The sequence below is a fragment of the Phoenix dactylifera genome, chromosome 1, assembly GCF_051530095.1.
Source record: "Phoenix dactylifera cultivar Ajwa chromosome 1, Ajwa_hap1_PhDact_Kaust_v1.1, whole genome shotgun sequence".
Lineage (NCBI taxonomy): Eukaryota > Viridiplantae > Streptophyta > Magnoliopsida > Arecales > Arecaceae > Phoenix > Phoenix dactylifera.
Window position 1 is genome coordinate 12,555,266 of NC_143190.1, and position 21,127 is coordinate 12,576,392.

The 21,127-nt window shown below is 37.1% G+C and overlaps 1 protein-coding gene across 4 annotated transcripts in view; it reads left to right on the plus strand.

The window, feature by feature from the left end:
• The window catches only part of LOC103720100 (inositol hexakisphosphate and diphosphoinositol-pentakisphosphate kinase VIP2-like), a 56,870-nt gene extending 35,743 nt beyond the window's left edge, over positions 1–21,127 (plus strand). For all 4 annotated transcript variants that reach the window (XM_008809649.6, XM_008809651.6, XM_088720926.2 and 1 more), the window contains exons 20-30: positions 34–108; positions 1,545–1,670; positions 10,903–11,144; positions 11,572–11,616; positions 11,761–11,827; positions 15,408–15,479; positions 16,697–16,944; positions 17,034–17,091; positions 18,911–19,078; positions 20,441–20,518; positions 20,641–21,127. In XM_008809649.6, the coding sequence (XP_008807871.3) occupies positions 34–108; positions 1,545–1,670; positions 10,903–11,144; positions 11,572–11,616; positions 11,761–11,827; positions 15,408–15,479; positions 16,697–16,944; positions 17,034–17,091; positions 18,911–19,078; positions 20,441–20,518; positions 20,641–20,901 (1,440 nt within the window). In that variant the 3' untranslated portion in view covers positions 20,902–21,127. The remainder of the gene's footprint in view (positions 1–33; positions 109–1,544; positions 1,671–10,902; positions 11,145–11,571; positions 11,617–11,760; positions 11,828–15,407; positions 15,480–16,696; positions 16,945–17,033; positions 17,092–18,910; positions 19,079–20,440; positions 20,519–20,640) is intronic.

The following is a 21,127-nucleotide window of genomic DNA, read 5'->3' on the forward strand; positions in this document are numbered from 1 at the left end:
TTTTACTTTTATCTACCTTTTCATGTCCTTTAGGTTTCACTGGTTAGTAAAGACTCTTCTATGTTGGATGGACTAGAAGATGCTAGCACTGAGATGGATGAAGCAAAGGTTTGTTTTCTAATATAGAAATGCTGATTAGTTGGACCAACATGTTTATCAAAGATGAAAAATCACTGATATTTGGACCATCATGTTTATCAAAGATGAAAAGTTACTGATATTTTGATATTTTAGTAAAAGTTGAGATCCTTACTGCAATATAATTTTGAGTTCATCATCCTTTGCCCAAGAAGAATCTGATTTAACGTATTTCACATCGTATCAATAACTTAAGCATTTATTGTGATCTTTTAAAATATATAATATGCATTGTAGATTTACATGTTAATACAGTGGTAAGGCTCTTTGCAAGGAGAACTTAGTATAACTCATTAAAAAAATTTAAATAGGCCATTTTTATGCAAAATGAAATGCAATGAGCAGAGAAATGAAGAGATGAATTTATGCTTGGATTTCTTGGAGGTTTTTTAGGATTATTTTATGCTTTGCAATTGTATATAGTAGAGTTTTCTAGTTGGTGGTATTCTTATCACCTATTGATATTATCTTGCATGGTTTTATTCCGCTGTTGCCCTGAGAGTATTGCATGTTTTTATGGTCTCCTCTCCAAAGCTGTGCACAAATATAATGGAATTTGGGGTTTTCGAGATACTGCCTTTAAGATTGTTGTCATCAATTATTACTAGTAGAGCCTTGAAACTTGATCTGGAAGTTGGATTTTTAGATATATCAAGGGCATTGTGTTCACTGCCATCTAATGACATTAGCCATTGAATTGCTGGCACGTGCAACTGCAAATCATCCAAACTCCGAATTGTGCTGGAATCTGAAAATTGATGTAGTATCTCATTTCCTATTATCTCTTTTATTTTTGGTGTTGCACCATCAAACTTGCTCGGATCAAACTTCTATTTCTAGAGAAAATCTACTTGCTAGTTAGAAATTGTTATGGTATTTAAAGCCAGTTTTGAAGGATTAGGCCATATAATTTTTGACATGAAGCTTCCTTCATACATTTAGATGCTTCAGGTAAGTATTTTCTCTGGTAAGAGCACAGTTGCTTCCTAGCTGAACCCTAGCCGTTTTTGAACAATAACAATTAGTTTCTAGCGAGCATCTCTATCTTCATAAGCCCTCAAAGCCCCTCCATCAGTGTCAGGGATTTCTGTTTTTTTTTTCTTTGATTGGGGGCGGGGGCGGGTTGGGGTCTCTAAAGAGACGACTGTATACATTATATATACAAATATGTGTATGTATGTATATTTACATCTATATGTATATATATTCATATGTGTATGTGTGTGTGTGTATTCTGCTGTCTGAGACAGGTACTAAGATTTAGTCATTCTATAGTTATATGATATACTTTCCTCATATCTTAGCTCAAAGTTATAGGAATTTCTGGTTGAGTTGAATCAACTTAATATTGTAACTTTGTAAGCTTGCCTTTGTTTTCTGAACTCTGAAATTTACTAAACTTGCAGTTTAGATTACATGACATCATAACCTCTGAAGCAAAGACGGTAAACAGCAATGGAAGTGCAGAATTTCCCTGGATGGTTGATGGTGCAGGCCTTCCTAATAATGCTTCTCAACTTCTTCCCAAAATGGTATTTTTTTTCTTCAGGTTACTTTCTCTTTTATAATCATTTACCAGTTTAGATCTCTTCTTTCTGAAGAGTTGTCTTATTGCTGGCATGGTGATGTTTGTTTCTTTAGTTAATATATACATGGAGTTTCAAGGAACCCTTTAATGCATAGTGAATATTTCGGCACCTTGTGGGTCTACTTATGAACTTAATGTGTGCCCTTTGAAGAGCTTTAGATTCAGTATATTTGGGGTCCAGTTCTTGCCTATACTTTTTTGGTGTAGCTAATGATAGTTGGTATGCCTGTTTTAATCTAATCATGTGTTTAAGCTAGTTTGAAACTTTTTCTAGAGGAGTTTTTATTATTAAAAGAGCTTCTTTTGATTCTCCTTTAGGCCCCGAAGAATGCATGAAGGTTTAGGACATGTTAGTGCTTTCAAGGTTGAGGACATGTTAATCTGTTCTAGTTAATTTCAGTTTAGATGGTTAGGCTTGCTTTTGGAGTTAAATGGTCCAGAATCTCCAGTTTGCTCTAAGCACTGTAGTAGTACCAGATCCAGACTTTACTAATATATTTCAGACAAACTTGTGGTGAAACACTAAACACTACTATGCAGTAGCATGACTAGTATGCCTTTTAAAGGTGTGGCATTGTCCAGCCCTTGCTCAAGGGCTCATTTTGATGCTTGGTTCTATTATGCATATTTCAATTTGGCAGTAAAGCCTTTTGTCTTAATTTTTTTCAGGCTTTTTATCTTTTTTTTGCGATTGTGTGCATGCAAGTTGCTTATGAAACTATATTATTATTCTACACATGCTCTCCCCATGCACTTATAGCAACTGATTGGTACCAGTAGTTGAAGGTTGTAGTATAGCTAGTAAAGTTTGCTGAACTGATCAGCACCATACCGTACCTACTGGTACCAAACTGGTATGTTGTACCATACTATACCAACATTTGGTATGCCAAACCGTATCATACCGTACTGTGTACCAACACTATAATAGGATGGTACTTGTACGGGGTCCTGTATTGAGATGATGAACCTTGGTTGGCATAGTTTAATTTTGCGGGAAGATAACTGAAAATAAGGTAGTCAGTTATGAGTATAAACTATTGACAAACATTTCTTTTATCTTTCATGGTGTAAAAAATTTGAAATACTATGGAGATAGGGAGCACCAACGAACCATTGGTCTCTGGCATCCGTAAGGTTATCATGTTGTGCTGCAAGTGTGGCATGGCATACCATGCTGGCAAGATGCAGGCATGGAACAGGGGCATGGACCTTTGTAAAATGTGGGCCAGTCTGCACTATTGTGTGTCAACTGGCACAAAGGAGAAGGATTGAAATGGATTGTCTAACAAACTCATTCATTGTTAGAAGTTAGAAGTTCTGGCATGTGACTAGCATTGCACAACATAGCATGTTTGCAATATTGTACTTTAATCCTTTCTATTAGCTATTAAAAAGTTTTTCTTCAAACAAATAGGTGATTAGTTTTCAATAATTAATTGGGGAAGAGTACGGACTACGGAAGGAGGTATTAGTTATGTAATCGCTAAGATAAAAAAAACATATATACTTGAAAAGGGGGGGAATTACAGTTGGGAAGGATGAAAAAATAAAAAAAGGGTGAGGAAAGTTAACTACCAAGAAGTTAATGAAAATCAAGTGTTGCCATGGTTCTCAGTTGCATGGCCATCTGGAGAGATTGGACTTAAGCAATATAGAAACAAGCTGCCATGTTTAATTGTAGGGTGTATTCCTTTGACTAGCATTGGCTTGTCAACTACCTTTGTTACTGGCATCTATTTTGTGACATCAATGATGATGTTGTGAGTACTATCTGATACAAAAGTCATTACAATTTACTTTAGCTTTTCAAGTAGGCAGGTGTAAGGCATTCCTGAACTTCTCTCATCTCTGTCTTGCTCTGTTCCCTTCTTTAGCCTTGAACAACAGCTCTTCTGGTAGATATTTGTTGTATGAGTGCAATTTCAGTTTCCCTGTGCATCAAGGATTTAGTCAAGGTGCAGACCTGTACCTCGACTATGACACAAACACTGGTTTCTAAGCCCACCCCACGTCACTGTTCTATCTACCTTCAACAACATCAGTCTCACACAACACCCTTTCCCATCATCCTTGCTTTGATTTGAGACCTCCTCTGGTTGCTGCATGCTGGCAATTCCTGCTACACCTCTTTCTGTCCTTCACTCTCTCCTAGTTTTTTAAGTGCCTTTCTGAGTCCGCTAGCTGTCCCTGTTCCCTCTCATTCAAGCCTTGCAGCTGCTCACCAGCAACCCTTCTGATCTTACTCCATCTTCTGGCATGAATCTCTTCTAGACACTCCCCAACATCCATCTTTGGTCCTCTTTCTGTCCTTCACTCTCTCCTAGTCTTTTGAGAGCCTTGCTGAGTCCACTAGCTGTCCCTGTTCCCTCTCATTCGAGCCTTGCAGCTGCTAACCCGTAACCCTTCTGACTTTACACCATCTTATGGTACGAATCTCCTCTAGACACTGCTCAACATCCATCTTTGGTCCTCTTCCTTCCCATCACTCTCTCCTAGTCTTTAAGAACCTTGCTGAGTCCACTAGCTGTGTCCCTATTCCCTTTCATTTGAGCCTTGCAGCTGCTCGACAGCAACCCTTCTGATCTTTCTCCATCTTCTGATATGAATCTCCTCTAGTCACTGCCCAACATCCATCTTTGTTCATCTGCATCCTGTTCCCACTTTATTTTGCAATTAAGCCTCTCCTCGGTCAAGTGCCTATGCTTATTAGTTAACCACTTCATTTTCTTCTTTGTTTTAATCCACTTCTTCCTCTTCTTCTTCTTCTTTTCAGCATGGCTATGTTACCATCTATCTCCCTCTCCCTTTGCATTTGAGTTTTGGGAATCACTGTGAAGTGGAGGGGCATCAGAGGAATGATTGTTCTCCTCCCTGCTGCTTGGGTGCATTCATGTCTTGGGCCGGGTCTGAGCCTTGCCCTGGCCTGGACTCTAAAGACGTGCAACTTAAATAAAGCAGGCCGAGTCCGGCGGGGGTAAGCCCGACCTGAGAACAACACGTTTTCATCCTTAGTTGTGGGAGTTGTTTTAGGCATATGTGTCTGGTTGGCTTACAGATGTTATGGATTGATCCACCCTATTTAAGTTGGCTAGAATTTTATAGTAAGGACTTGAAATAAGCCCATGGACTTAGCATATTAATTTCACCATGCAATTGTGCTGATTTATGGTATTTTTGCCTCTCTATTCTTGTTTATAATTGCAAAGTTGGGGATCAAGCATTCATAATTTGGCAAGTAGTTGGGAGGAATTTGAAAGTGTCATGTTTAAAATCTTTGAAGGTGTCGAATAGATCAGTTATCATCTAGAACATGCTGCTAAAGAGGCTGAAAATAAAAAGAATTAGCAATTCAGAATTAATGAACTATATGCAATAACTTTCTGAGTCATTGCATGTTTTGCTAAAAGTTAAAAAACTATTGGTTTTAATTGAGTTATAAAAATAAATTATATAATCTCTGAAAAAAAATGGAGAACGAATGTAAGCTATATCACTTGTTTGGAGTTTATGACTATAGTTTATGTGGTTTAGAAATTCAGCCAACAATTATTTTCTTTTTATTGCACCTAGAGTTGATGTTATGCAAAATTGGAGGAAATATATATCCCATCTATTTGTAGCAAGGTTGCCTGTATCAGTATTGGGACCTGCATTGGTTGCTCGATGGTGCGGTATGGTACGGTATCGGTAATGAATCGACACACGATACACTATTTTGATTATTTTTTTGTTTTTCCAATTTTTTTGTTTTTTGATTTTTTTCGGGTTTGTACTTCAAAATTTTATTGGTTTTGTTGTCCAATTTGTCATTTTAACCTTGTTTTATTTTTCTTTTCATGAAATGGAATTGGGACTTGTCCGACGAATGTATTTATAAGTAAAAACACATAGTGTAGCAAATTGGCTGTATCAATATTGGGACATGCATTGGTTGCTCGATGGTGCGGTATGGTATGGTACCAGTAATGAATCGACACATGATACACCATTTTGATTATTTTTTTGTTTTTCCAATTTTTTTGTTCTGATTTTTTTCGGGTTTGTACTTCAAAATTTTATTGGTTTTGTTGTCCAATTTGTCATTTTAACCTTGTTTTATTTTTTTTTCATGAAATGGAATTGCGACTTGTCCGATGAATGTATTTATAAGTAAAAACACATAATGTAGCAAATTGAATTGATTTTAACATATTTAAAGTATAAAATATATACCAATGTCTAAAATCTGGTAGTGTCAATGTGACTCATAGACGTCAGGATTATCATAGTACTTTGGAGGAGCATCATGCTAGCTCTCCAAGCGGTCCATATCGTGATATGCCTTCACGATCCTTTTGTGGTCCATTGGATAGCTGCTTTAGGACTCATTGGTCTGACTCAAGACCACCCTAGGGCTGGCCATCCAAAGATGCTGATAGCAAAATCCAACTCGAAGAATGGTTGAGGCTATGAAGGATAGTATCCACTTGAGGATTACACCTCAGACAGTCCATATCTATATGCATGCGGGTCGTAGGTTATTGGTGTGGAATAGGGTTCGATGTGCGACTCCAATCCAAATACGTCCAAGGACCTTACTCCACATGTAATATCAAGTTATTGCAACATCATCACCTCATAGACACCATAAGGAGCCTATCTTCTGTATGCAATGGTGTCCTCACAGGCTCTATTAGGTCGTGCACCATAATGATAACCACTTTTAAGATCTATCTTGGAAAATACTTATTCACCCTATAACATATCAAGCATATTATCTAACCCTAGTATTATCAAATGATACTTGATGGTTATATTGTTTATGGCCCTGCTGTCCACACACATTTTCCATGTGCCATCCTTCTTTGGAGTCAAAAGGGATGCACAAGGACTCATGGACTCTCTAATAAACCCCTTATGCAATAGTGCTTCTACTTGCCTTTGGAGCTCATTATGCTCTTTTGGACTCATTCGATAATGTGGCAAGTTAGGTAAGCTAGCACCTGACACCAAATCAATATGGTGCCTTATACTTCTCATAGGGGGCAATTCATTAGGCAATTCTTTTGGAACTACCTCTTCAAAGGTTAGACTCTTCCAACAAAGGTTTAATTTCAGTAGGTATGGCTGGCTGTTCTTTATTTTCTACCTCTCTCACCATTAAAACATAAGCCACTCCAATGTCTTTGGACTCCTCTAAGAACTGTTGGGTAGTCACACGTGTGTCCCTCCTTTTGGGACTTGGGAAACTCCTCATCTTTCATGGGGGCAAGAACAACTTTCATACCATCCTTGTAAAAGGCATAAGTATCCTTGTCGCCAAGGTAAACAGTTTGTTTATCAAATTGCCATGTTCTGCCTAATAGCAAATGGCAAGTCTGCATTTCCACCACATCACAGTACTTTGTCAGAGTACATTTTACCAATTGAAAAAGGAACAATACATTGTTGAGTTACCTGGACTTCGCCTCCTTTCTTGAACCAGGTTATCCGATATGGTTTGGGATGGGGCTGAACCTTGAGCTTTAGCTTGATCACCATTTCTTTGGATACTAAATTCTTACAGCTTCCTCCATCAATGTTAACATTGCATAATCTTCCTCCTAATGAACACCTTGTCCTGAAATGTTATTGGGCAACCAATCAGCCTTCGTAGCTTTGGGAGTCAACATACTCTTTGTACCACAGGGCTTGGAAGATCTTGATCTTCATGTGTTACTCCATCTTCCTGAAAATCCAGCAACCCTTCATCATAGGTTGTGTCATCAACTTGCCCACCATCATCATCCGCCATGGATTCATTGTCCTCAACAATTAAATTGTTGGTTGCTCTTCAACAATCAGAAGATCTATGCCCCTCTTTCCCACATTTGTAGCAAATCATTTTAGACCCAACAAATTGGGATGATGTGCTACTACTTCCAGCATTGGTGCTAGGTTTGTTTTGCCCACGTCCTTTGCCTTTGGTCAATGCATCAGTATGTTGCACAAACCTTCCCTGTCCTCCATCAACTGCGGCTTCCTTTTTATGGGATTTAGGATATACCCTACCAGCCTGGTTTAGTTGCTTATTTGGCTGATTTTGCTGGGCTTCAACCTTGGTAGACAGTTGTACAACACTGGCTAATGTCCAACAAGATTGTAACTCCACCAAATTACGAATGCTAGGATGCAAACCCATTAGATACCGATGAATAACCTGGGTTTCAGTCTCAGCCATCTGCACACGAGTTCTCATGTTATAAAAATCATTTGTATACTCCTGAACAGAACACATACCTTGCTTGAGGGACTGGTACTGCTGATACAGAACTCCATAATTAAGAGGAAGAAATTGGCTTCGAATCATTCTCTGCATCTTGGACCAGGTCTGATTTCTTTCTTTTCCAGATTGAATCCTTGTCATTTGGACTTGCTGCCACCATGATGAAGCATAACCCTTCAACTTAATGGCCACTAGTTTGACCTTCTTGTTGTCGGGTAGCTCTAGGTATGCAAATACTTTTTCCACCTCGTTCAACCAGTCCAAAACTTCATCTGGTTGTTCCTCTCCAGAAAATCCTGGTATATCCACCTTTACACGTGGATCTCTATTATTGTCAGCCCTCCAATGAGCACGAGGCTGCCTTACTTGGGGTAGGATCTCCATTTCTTCTTCCGATGAATCATCCAAAGGTTGTTGCTGCTGCTGAAATCTTTCTACAGCAGGTTGACCTCTTCCATTCCTTCGTTGATAAACATGAACTTGCTGTCCTCTTTGTTCCCTAATAGCTGCATTAGGAGGACCGAAGATCCCAACTTGTTCAAGCCTACCACATAGGTTAGCAAGCTGTTTTTGTAGGTTCTCCACATCTTTTCTGGTAGCCATTGTTCTGTTATGTGCTGCTGGAGGTGCTTCCAAATCCTCTTGGTTCTGCTCCAGATTGTTTCCACGCCCGGCCATGGATCTGCGGTAATCACAGATCATAAATTGCAAGGCACTGATGCTACTTAAAGTAAATCAGAGTAAGAAAAGTGAATAGATTACTTTATAGATGCTCCAAACACCGTTGGAGCCCGGATTCCTTGAAGGACAATCAAGGGGAAAACCTTGTAAAGAAAAGAACTGAGTTCTGTCTAGAAAAGTAGTTGTAGATTAATTCAATTGCATTCCTTAGTCCCTTACAACTTATTTATATAGACTCCTAAGTAATCACCTTAATAATGGGCTTACATTGGAAATAAAAAGTATTTACTTTAGTCAGCCTAGAAGACACCAACATTAAATATATTCAACTTAGAAGACTGGACACTATATTTTTCATAACTTTTACAGAGAACAAGACTGAATTAATAACTGATTTTTCAACTTCCAAGAGCATTAATTTGACTCTAGACTTCTACTGTAGAATTGATTTAGACATGTAACAGTGACACTAACCCAAGATTTTTTTTTAATATATTTTTATATTCCTATACCCATGGTCTACCGTACCGGTCCGTACCGGCCGGTACATACCGGTCCGTACCGATCGGTATCGGATCAGCATGGAATCCGGTACCGATAGTTTATTGTTGAAGAACCGGTACGGGATCGGTACGGACCGGTACGGGACCGGTTTCGTACCGGTCCGGGCCGCCACCGGTACGCCGACCGGTACCGGTACAGGGGACCTTGCCCATACCTATACTATTTGCATCAGCTGCACCAGTTGTACTTTTAGTGGTGCTGACCTGAGAGTGCTCCCATCCAATGTATGCTTTGGGTTCTTATGTGGATCAATTCTTGCAAATTTATCAAGCACATTCTAAATTAACCTAAAAAAAAATTTTATACATTATCTACGTGTAATTCGAATTTCTTATAACTTATGCACTCCATTAAATAATTTAAATCAAAATTTAATTAATACATTAATAATAAAATGAAAAATTTTAGAAAATGTATTTTAATTTAGAATAACCCTAATAGGGATGCTAGATATATTTTTTTCTCAGAGTATTGCTATTTAATTCAAATTTTAGAAAATAGTAAATTTTTACTTTAATGCAAAAAACTTTTTTCTATTATTTAATTATATATTTTTTATTTAAAAATATTTTTTAGATATAAAATATTCAAAAAATTGATTTGGCTTCGGATCTATGTAGCATCCTACCAAGGTTGCTATGTATATTTTTCTTAGCCTGTGCGGATGCACAAAGCACCATTTATTTTTCAAATTTATTCAAATTTGGGTATATGTCATAATGCGCATGATCATGTCTAAACTTGAATAAATTGGCTCCAAATTTTGATAGAGAATAACATGTATACCCCTAATCATGCTACTAATTTAACATAATTTTTTTGGCATTTTTAAAATTTTAATTTGAAGATATATTTTTTTAATTTGAAAAATTATAGAATTGATGAAAAATTATGATTTTGGTGGTATTGTGTGCATCATTCATAGATCTACAACATATTATGAGATCTTGTCAAAATCGAGAACCTGAACTGCTCTGAACTGTCCGGTTCACATCGGTTTGTGCCATTTATTGAGCTGAGGGGCGAAACCGTGCTGGTTTGCCTTCGGTACGGTTTGGTATGCCCCAAGCCGGGTGGTTTGGGGAAGTACGCGAACAATGATTTTGAGTGTGTTGTGTAAAACACAAACAAATTCATCTTTGCCTGGAATAACTTTGTAATCTGTATTCTGATATATGAGCAAGAATATTTGCCTTTGATGACACACATCACAACCAAGTGAAAGCTGTCTAGGTGAAAAGTGCCATATTCTGATAATCCATTAAAATTTCTGGTGTCTGGTTTTAATGGTCTGAGGAACAATAGAGAACTAGAGACCCTTGAAAATTTAAGTTGAATGTGTAATGGTAGATGCCTTGTAATAATTCATTTCATGGACATAGAAGATGATATTTTTTTTGTACAAGGAAAAGTAATCTGAATCCTTTGATTTTTTTGGTATAATCTAAATCCAATGATTTTAACAAGATATAGGTATAACTGGTGGAATTGTTTTCTCCTTGGTCTTCTCAGGCCTTTTACTCCTCATTGTGGGATCTGCAAACTCTTAAGCTCAGAAATTTCCAGAGTGTTTTGTATCAAGTTCCTTTTATATTACTGTACTTTATATACTGTACTGGAAAGGTGAAACTGATTTTGTTTGTTTTATATCCTTTCTGTTGACAAATATGGATTTCTTGAATAGGTTGCATTGACCAAAAAAGTTACCGGACAAGTGAAGCTACTTGCTGAAGCTGAAGATGAAAAACTTGCAAGGACAAGTTCCTACGATGTTCTGCCTCCGTATGACCAAGCAAAGGCACTTGGAAATACCACCATTGATGTGGCACGTATTGCTGCTGGATTACCTTGTGGTAGTGAAGGCTTCCTCTTAATGTTTGCTCGCTGGAAGAAGCTTGAGAGGGACCTATATAATGAAAGAAAGGAGTATGTTACGTCTTAAATCATTGTACCTTCCAATAGTATTTGTTGTGATGTTAAAGATAATTTACTAATTGCATTTTTTTGCTACATGCTGTGTGATTCTTGAGGACCTGTTGGCACGCCCAGCCTGCATGTTCCAAGGGCCTGCTGAAATCTCAGCCTGTGGGCTTGTTGGTCTGCTGGAAGAGAAAAAAAGACCCATGGAGGTCTTTTTTTTTCTTCCTACAGGATTTGGGTTGGGAGGTGCTAAGTTGATATGTCCATTCTCAAAAGGGCTGCCCAGTCCACTAACTCAGCAGGAAATTTAGCCTAATTCTGCTGGATTACTCAAATAGGCGCTAAATAGTTCTTCTACCCCTTTAAATCTAACTATTGTTACAACTTATGCCTCTAACTTTTTGTAATTAAATGATCATTGTTTACTTTGCAGACGATTTGATATTACACAAATTCCAGATGTCTATGATTCTTGCAAGTAAGTTACTCAAACTTCATTAAATATGAAGTGCCAGGCTATTTTCTAGAGGACCATTATGAATAGGAATATATATAAAGTGCAAATAGTCATCCCCTTCCCTGCTTCCTTTCCCTCTTCTATAACTTTTTAATTGCTTGATAGGTATGACCTTCTGCATAATGCCCATCTTAATCTTGAAGGGTTGGCTGAGCTCTTCAAAGTTGCTCAGGTGAAAATAACGTTATGCCTTTTTCTTTGTCTATATTTGCTGAATAGAAATATTCATTTTAGCCCCTGCATCCTGTAAATTAAACATTGGATATAGGTTAAAAATAGTGGAGTAACTGTGGATACTGGAGTCATTTCAATTAATTTGTGCAGTTATGTTCATTCGTACATGTCTGAAAATTATAGCTATTGTTTTACATGATATTTGCATCTATTAGGATATTTAGCATGGTAGCCTATTATTTGTTTTTCTCTAATTCCTTAAATCAATTCTTTATTTTCTTTTCATCATACTGTTTACTCCCTTAAAGGGCAGGCAGTAGTATATTAAGATCTATAGTTTGTCACTGCCTTTATATTTTCTGCTTTGATGTGGTTTGCCCCAGTGCATTTGTATAATGGTTTTTAATCAAAATTTACTTTATCAGCCAGCCCTCTACTCATATGCTTAAATTTGCATGCTCTATGACCAAGGTTACTATTTCAGCTGATCTTTCTAGCACTCCTGGTTAACTCCTGCTGACTGCAACTCCTATTCTATTACATTGCCTGCATTCTTATGTACTAATTCCATGGTTACTAATGAGCTGCCACATTGCTTATTACATTGTCAGCTCAAGGCTGCAAACTTATAATCATCAACAGTTTACCTTCACTAACTTAAGCTTCATAGGAACAATGCTGTATCATTGTTCTTTTGACTACTTCCTAACATGGGTCAGGCTTTATGGAGCCAGCATGAAAGCCCTGTTTGGTGCTGGAGCTTCTTAATTCTTACATGGTGACAAGATCTGTTTTAATCTAAATAAAGCCAAAGAAATTGAGGTTTGAGGGGAAGTTATGCAATGGGAAGGGAATATTTAACCATAATGGGAAATTTAGATCCTTAACAGCCTGCATGAGGAAAATCACCTCTCAAATGGAACTAATAATCCCAATTTTTTAGGAATTGTGGCTCCGAATGGCTCCAATCTTAGTCCTAGTGTATGACAGTTGAGGGAAGAGACCTTATTAGGGTTCAGGAAAATGATTGAAATCTCCAGATTGCTGGAATTTCAGGTTCAGACCTGAGTTTTGAAAAATCTGAACTGTGAAATTCGAAATTTCAGTGCAAAACAGATAGTGGATTGGTGATTAATCTGAGAATATAAAACTATGGTTTAGTCAGGGAATAATGTAGTGTGCAAGTGCTTAGGAATAGATTTAAGGCCTTTCTGTCCATTAAAAATCAGTTAGCAGTGTACTTAGATTAACGCCTACAGCATACATGATTTCTGGGGAAAATGTTTGTCAAGGTCTGATAGGTTCAGATCTAGTAGTAGTTGACTAGATCTGATCAGATTTGATCAGGTGCTGTTGGCTATAGTGGAAAATCGGCAAAAGAAAAGGTGGAAAAATGCAAAGAATAAAAGTAAAGAGACAAGGAGCAGGGAGGAAGATATGAAGAAAGATAGTAATGTACTCACTTGGAACCTAGGAATTGCACCTGGGGTTTGAATGTCTCGCACCTTCATGGCGAAATCACCACAAGAGAGAGGGGAAAGAAATCAAAGACTTGTTCCTTTCTTCATTAATCAATCATCCAGCTATGTTACATAGGCACTAAGACTCCTATTTATAACAAAAGAAACCCTAGCAGGACTTATTGACTCCCTAAATACTCTAATGACGTGTGGTTATTGTTCAAGTTTACTGTATCATAAAAACTACCACATGAACAAAGACCATAAACAGTGCCATGAGCCCATGACCAAAAGTTAGGCCTATCAAATCCCTACATGACATCTAAGATAATCTTAGCCTTTGGTTCAAAATAACCAACAAATAACTGAAAAAAAAAAGAACGGGAAAAATACAGAAAATTGACTGCTAAAATTAAATGGAAAGAAACCATATGTCTTGCTTCCTTTCAATGCATTATCACATGATTCTGGATCTTCATCAAGTGCCTTCTCCTCTCCATCCGTTTCTATCCATTGTACTTTCAAAACTAATTAGGCCTTATCGAATGGATAATGTAGCTTCCATCCAAACAGGCCCTAAAGGCTCCATTGATTTAGTGATGATAATAACTTGAGTTCTTGGCCACTATACTTTCTTCCTGGTGTTTCTCCTTTCAATCAGTCGATCTGTTAGTCTTTGCATGGTAGAACATGAAGAACTCTAATATATAATTTACCTTGTGGGGTGGGTGTGGGGGGGGGGGGGGGGGGGGGGGGGTGCGGGGGGTAGGTATAGCTTATTCCTGCATACATGCCTTACAACCTGTATTGTTTCCCTATGAAAGTTACTTTATAAAACCTAGTGTTTATAAAAGTGGGTCTCTGGAAGAGGTACATCGAGGACATGTTTTAGATAATTTACTGTAGTGCTGTTCATGTAAAATCAGGTTCTTCAGCTATACAAGAATTAGACTCCAGCACATGCAATGCATGTGCAAGGGACCATCCAGGAAGAGTTCAGTCATGAATAAAATAATAAATATGTATTTTTAATTTATCACACACACACACACACACTACCTTTTATTGTGGGATATAAGAAAAATTGGGACATAGAAAACAGGGGGCAAAGATCAAAAGGACAACTGTTCAAGAATATACAGGGAATATGGCTTATGTCGGATTAGATATCTCTAGAATAAAAAAAACCCTGATTTTTTGATTTGTCCTCATCTCTCACAACAGGGTCTCCAATTGATAGTGCTGTTACAATTTCTAGACGCCATCTTTATGTTATGAGTACGGCAGAAGGAAAGAGAGCCATTATATGATATAAAGTCTAGCTTTTTATGAGAAGAATGGATGATGTCTTGTTACTGGGAGTTGTATGAGTGCTGTCATTAGAGATTCCAGTATCACAAGCAGAGAGAGAGAGAGAGAGAGAGAGAGAGAGAGGGTTGTTTTTTTGAAAAGCTTGTTATTGTCAATCAAATGAAGAGGGAGAATGGAAAACCCAGTCTATTACCATCTTTTGCTGAAGAGAAATGCGAGAGAGAGAGAGAGAGAGAGAGAGAGAGGGGGGGGGGGGGGGGGGGGGCGTATGATGTTCTTTTTTCTTAATGATTGCATCCTAATATGGATTAAGGGAAAATCTGTATCTACATTTTATATGACATGCCCACAGCAGGGGAGTGGGAAGAGAGAACATGAGTCCATGATCTCTCCTTAAAATGGATTTTTAGGTTTTTTGATGTGCTGGAGTCAACTAGAACCTATATTAGCATATCATCAAAACATGCTTTTGTATACTTGTGTAAAGTTTATGTAGAGTGGATGTGTGCATAATGTGATAGTGTCTGCGTACAAATGCATTCCTGAATGACATATGTATTGGCTGCTGCATGCCTTGTGGAACTTGTATTCACTTGCATACTCATCCGTTGTCCTCAAGTTTCGGCATGTATTGGATTTCTTGGAAACTATAGATGCAAAACTGATTAATTGCTTAGATAATTACCCTTCTGTTCTTGCATATTATAGCTGACTACTCTATTACCTTATCTTGAGTAGTTGTTCTGCTAACCATAAAAAGGAAAAAGGAATTGTTGTTTCATTGCCATGAGTTTTTCCATTTTTCAGTTGCTTGCCGATGGTGTCATTCCTAATGAGTATGGGATAAATCCGAAGCAGAAACTAAAGATTGGCTCCAAGGTATTTTTCATGTCACTTTCCTTCTGAAACAATGTACAAAAGCAATTTAAACATTGATTTCATAGGTGCTATACAATTTTGTCTATCTGATGTTATTGAGGAGATCAACTGGTCGTGAAATGTTTGATAAACAAATGCTAATCTAATAAACATGTCATCAGGTTGAAATTTTTTTTTGTAGTGTTTGCAATATTGACATTGCTATAAAAAATGAAGGTAGAAATCTTGATGTCTAAGGCTTAATAGGTGATTCAGAGGAGATCAGATTGGAAGATGCTGCATGTATAACTGTTCAAGTTGTCAATGATCATCATGTAGAAAGTGATTTCACATATAACCATATGTCATATGTACAAATTGAATTATGTCCAATGATTTTTGATGTGCCTAGCCCACTCCAAAGCATTCATGGGTATTTATGAATATAGGCTTAGCCCAGCCTGTAATCCTATGATTTTGCTGGTTTTATTGGCCCAATCTATGAATCCTATAGGATTTTCAGTCCAATCATCCAAACAGGCCCTTAGTTAAAGTTTGTAACAGTAGGATTCCCCATGTTTCATTCAGCATTGCCAACTAGTATAGAATATAGCTGGAAGACTACCTTTTTGTGCTAATAAATAGGATGCTTAATCTGATTAAACATTGAAATTATGGAGAAAAGAATGATAATAAAAATATGATAATCAAATAACCTAGGAATATAGACAAATTGAAGAGCAACACTGATAATGTCAGAACTGATTCTTTTAGATAAATTGATCTTGTCATGGGGGTAAGATAACACAAAACTAGACTAAAATTCTACCAACAAGCCCCCCCCCCCCCCCCCCCCCCCCCCCCCCCCTTCCCCCTCCCCCTCCGTAAGGTGTGCACTAGAATTCTACAGGATACAAAGTGTGCACTTGATTTAAGTCTCTCTTCACTGAATCAAGATAGTTAATAACAAAATAAGAGTTGGGTGCATAACGTATAAAATCTTTCAAACTGTTCGCTCCAAATCCTTAAAGAAGTCCAGAAGCATTGTTTCATGGGCCTGCATCAACTACCTTCGTTAATGAAATGCATTTTTTCTTCTTCCTGAAGAAACTATTATAGTTGTTACAAGTTTGTCTTAGTTTTTAGTTTGGGTCCATCTTTTCCATTAACCTACTCCGCAACAAAATTAGCATGCACTGTCTGGGATTTTTTATTTTTGATTTTATGCTCTGTTTCAGATTGCCCGTCGTTTGTTAGGAAAGCTTCTAATCGACCTGCACAATACTCGAGAAGAAGCAATTGATGTTGCTGAACTAAAATTCAGTCAGGACCAAACTTCATATTTTTCTAAGGCTAGGAAGGAGGAGACAGATTGCCAGTCAAGGCCTAAGAATGAGGATCCAAGAAGAACTAGTTCTACAAGTGAAAAGTCGCTGGACCAGGATGATGATGATGATAAAGAAACCAAATATCGTTTAGATCCAAAGTTGCTATATTGCCATTATTATTATACAATACTTAATTATTTACTGAATTAATTTAATATGCTTAGTATGTCAATTGTTTTTTTTTCAGGTATGCCAATGTAAGATCACCTGAGCGACATGTTCGTACGAGACTTTATTTCACATCAGTACGTGCTTGTGTCTGATTTTTTTTTTCTTTTTCTGGAATTTTTGGTTCTCTTGGCCTCAAAGTTGCCCTATGTCTAAAACAAAATAGTCCCTTTCGTTTCCCTGCATTGGACCTTGTTTATGAATTATGCAAATGTCATCCCGCCTCTTGACTGGTTAATACATCCCATGCCTCTATATGGACATAACTGATAGTAATGCTAAAATTCAGAAATTCAGTTGTCTACTAGTTTGGAGCAATTGGATATACTTAAGTTACTGAAGTGGACTACTTTTATTGTCTGGCCCATTAGTTAAAGAAGGTTTCCATTATGTTTGCACTTAATCTTTTCTTCCCCTGCTAAGAATCATATATCTGTTCTGAGGCTATAGCCTTCATTCCATTCTTGTTCCTCTTTCTTATGGATTTTATTCTGTATATTCATCAATTAAACTGTTGAGAACTTATCAAATTTGTATTTCTAGATCAAGTTTTATATATGTTTAGTGATTGTTGGACCTTTTTTTGGTGGATGTTATTAGTTGGATCTTGGATTTTGAGTTTAGGGACCATGACATGATGTGTAACACAATATTTAGTGCTCACCAAAAGCTACTTTGGTTTTGACTAGATATAAAGGTTGAAAACTCTTTCTTCTATATAGTCATTTTTCCTTCTTTCCTCTTCTTTCAGTTCATCTCTTCCATTCTCCTTTAGTATGACATCCATGGTTGCGCCATTTCTTCTCTGTGTCTTGTGTTTTATTCTTCCACTATATGTGTTGGTGTATATGTGCGTGATATTGCTTTAATCCTTCATCACTATTTATACAATTCATAGTACTAGACCTTGCGCCACCACATAAATGTTTGCTTCTCCTCATGATCCCATTCATCTTGGCTTTTGATATTTATTGATGCCAGCATTTGGAAGGAATGTCTTGAAGATTCCTGATCTTTAATTATTATTGTATGCCTATGAACCCACTAGTTGCTGATATGATATACACACGATAATTGTTTTTTACCCAGCATGAATTGTCCTTTTTGTGACTATATACTGTCAATTACAATATTATTTTTTAATGATATTATCTTTTATGCCTTTCTACTTTCAAAAAGAATTATGTTTGCTTGGAAACGTGTGCCTCTTCCATCAGCACAATTTTAGCAGTCAGAGTGCATTGGTATAGTTTGCATTCATGTTTGCTTCTCCAGCAATTTAAAATGGAAGCGAAGGCTCCTGTGTTAATTCAGGAGTACAGTATCCTTAAAATCAAAAGTTGTTTTTCATTTGTTTAAATATTTTCTTTTTATAGCTTTTGATTATCTTTGTAGAGATATAAAAGCTGTCAAGCTCTTTGATTGTGCTATTATTTCTAACTCAAGGTTTTAGGACTAAAGCAATTCTATTCAAATGGTAAAGATACAGAAAAGTGACTTTACTAAGGAATCATTATTTTAAGCATACGCAGAGTCTCTCTTTTCTCTTTTTTTTCTTCTTCCTTTTTTTATAATCTAGCAATGTTTTGTCGTTTCATATTTATAGTTTTGTTGAAGCCAACACCAAATGGTTGGGATAGTTGGGACAAGGCTTGACAATACTTTTTCTTTTTTTCTTTTTTGCTTAAGCTTATTCTTTTTCTTTTTGGCCATAAATAGTTGTAGTTACTTGGTTATCGTTAGGTTTGCAGTTACATTTAGCTTACATGCTAAAAAATGTCCATTTATCTTGACCTTGTTAAAACATGTGTACAACGCAAAGTTAAACTACAATTTTGTAGTATGCATGTATAATATTTTCTTTTCTTAACTATTTATTAATCTTGTAAATGACAGGAATCTCACATACATTCTCTGATGAATGTTCTACGCTACTGTAACCTGGATGAATCTTTGCAAGGAGAGGAAAGCCTTGTCTGCAATTGTGGTCTGGAACGATTATTTAAAACCAGGGAACTTGACTACATGAGTTATATTGTTCTAAGGATGTTCGAAAATACAGAGGTATGCAATTTTGGCATCAATTTAAGATTAACATGCAAAAATGTTTGTCTTCATTCTAAAACTATTATAGTGTCCTTTTTGGAGAAAACCTACAAGTATTGATCCTTTATTTATGGCTAGATTCTGGTATCTGCTGTTACACATAAAAGTTGTATTAGAGAGCAATATATGGAAAGAATAACTCATGTTTTCATAAATTATTGCTTTAATATCCTTATCAACCAAAACAATGCTTTTGATGCTTTAGGCACAACCATTTTGTGGACTAGAGATCCACTCAGGGTCTTGATGGGGCAAATATAGGGGCCATCATAGTTGACATTGCATCAGGGGCTTAGGTCTTATTGGGGTTGTTCTTTCGATTTTCTCTTTTTTTTTTGGTTTTATGGATGAAATCCCATTTCACAATTGTGTATTGTTTTGCAATGTTAAATGTTACCATTAACAAGGAAGAACATGGAGGATCTTAGATATTAGGTGCTATATGAAGTCCCAAGCTCATTTGTCTTCCTAGAATGCTTGATTATGGTGGAACTCATCATGGAGCTGGCTTGTGGAAATCAATTCCACACATATGTTGTGCAGCTTGGAATTTCCTTCAAAGGTGGTTGCTTGTTGATCATTTATTAAGAACCATGCAAACTGGTTGAAGGTTTTATGGATGGTAATAATGTATTGGAAGGCACTAATAAATATTTATACCTTCTGCTTTGCATATTAAGTTGTCAAGGTTAGTTGGATGGGCTCCATTATACTTAAATCCAAGTGAAGGTCCTGATTTTTATCTTGTCATAATCAAAATTTTAACACCTGGTGCCATCAATGATCCCTGGTAAGTTGAAGATAGTAGGAAGCAACTAGGGCCATAAAATAAATCTAGGGAAGCAAAGGTTGCTAGAGTGAAAAAGTGAAAGGTGTGTTCGAGTGACTTGTGGTCTTGGTTTAGTGCATTATCTTTGTTTAGTGCACGATCAAGATCAAGAATTGGTCATCTGACTTTTGTATCTTGACTCCACATTACTAAAATGGATATTTATTAAGCTAGGATATTGTTTTGAGGTATAGATGGTGTCCAAATCCTTGCATGCATACATATGCATGTTAAATGCACATTGGGCATGCCTGCATTAATGCATATGCTTGCATACTGATGCATACAGGCATGAGCAGTCTTGGATGTATGCGTGTATTTCAAACTTCCGATCCAGAAAAAAGAGTGATAATATTTGTTGCTTAGTTCCAGTATGACCAGTAAATGAAAGGATGAGATTGTCGGAGGCCTCAACTATCTTATTTTTGGATGATTACCTGGAATTTTATGAAAGTTTTTGTTGCTAATGTTGTGTGCTTGTTAAATTGCAGGTGGTAGCTCTGGATGACCCAAAGAGGTTTCGAATAGAGATGACCTTCAGTCGTGGTGCAGATTTAAGTCCTTTAGAGGTAATATATTCTCCTTCAAACTATAAAAAGGATTAACAATTCAAAGAGAAAAATTTGAGTCTGGAAAGGATTAGCCGTGGAATCATGCCAGTTCTGTTTCCTTTTGAATCTTTTTGATACAGAATGATGATGGGGAAGGGGCTTTGTTGCATCAAGAACATACGCTGCCCATAATGGGGCCAGAGAGGCTGCAAGAAGCAGGTTCCTGTCTCACATTAGAAAAGTTTGAGAGGATGATTCGCCCATTTGCTATGCCAGCTGAGGATTTCCCACCTCCAGCAACTCCTCAGGCTTTCTCAGGCTACTTCTCGAAGAGTTCTGTGCTAGAACGTTTGGTTAATCTCTGGCCTTTCCATAAGAACGCTGTCAACAATGCGAAATAATTTTCCAGTCTCTTTTTTCTCCCTTCCCCCCTCCATTCTTTCTCATTTTTTGATTTGCTGTCAGAAATGTAGGATTGATGCCGGCGGATTATTCTTTTTGTATATGTTGGGAAGCAGGTAGAGAGCATTATCTTATTGTTTTTCAATTTTGACTCTAATGGGCCACTGTTACTGATCACTTCCTAAAGGAAGAGAAAATGAGATGTCCAAACAGCTATTATCAAAA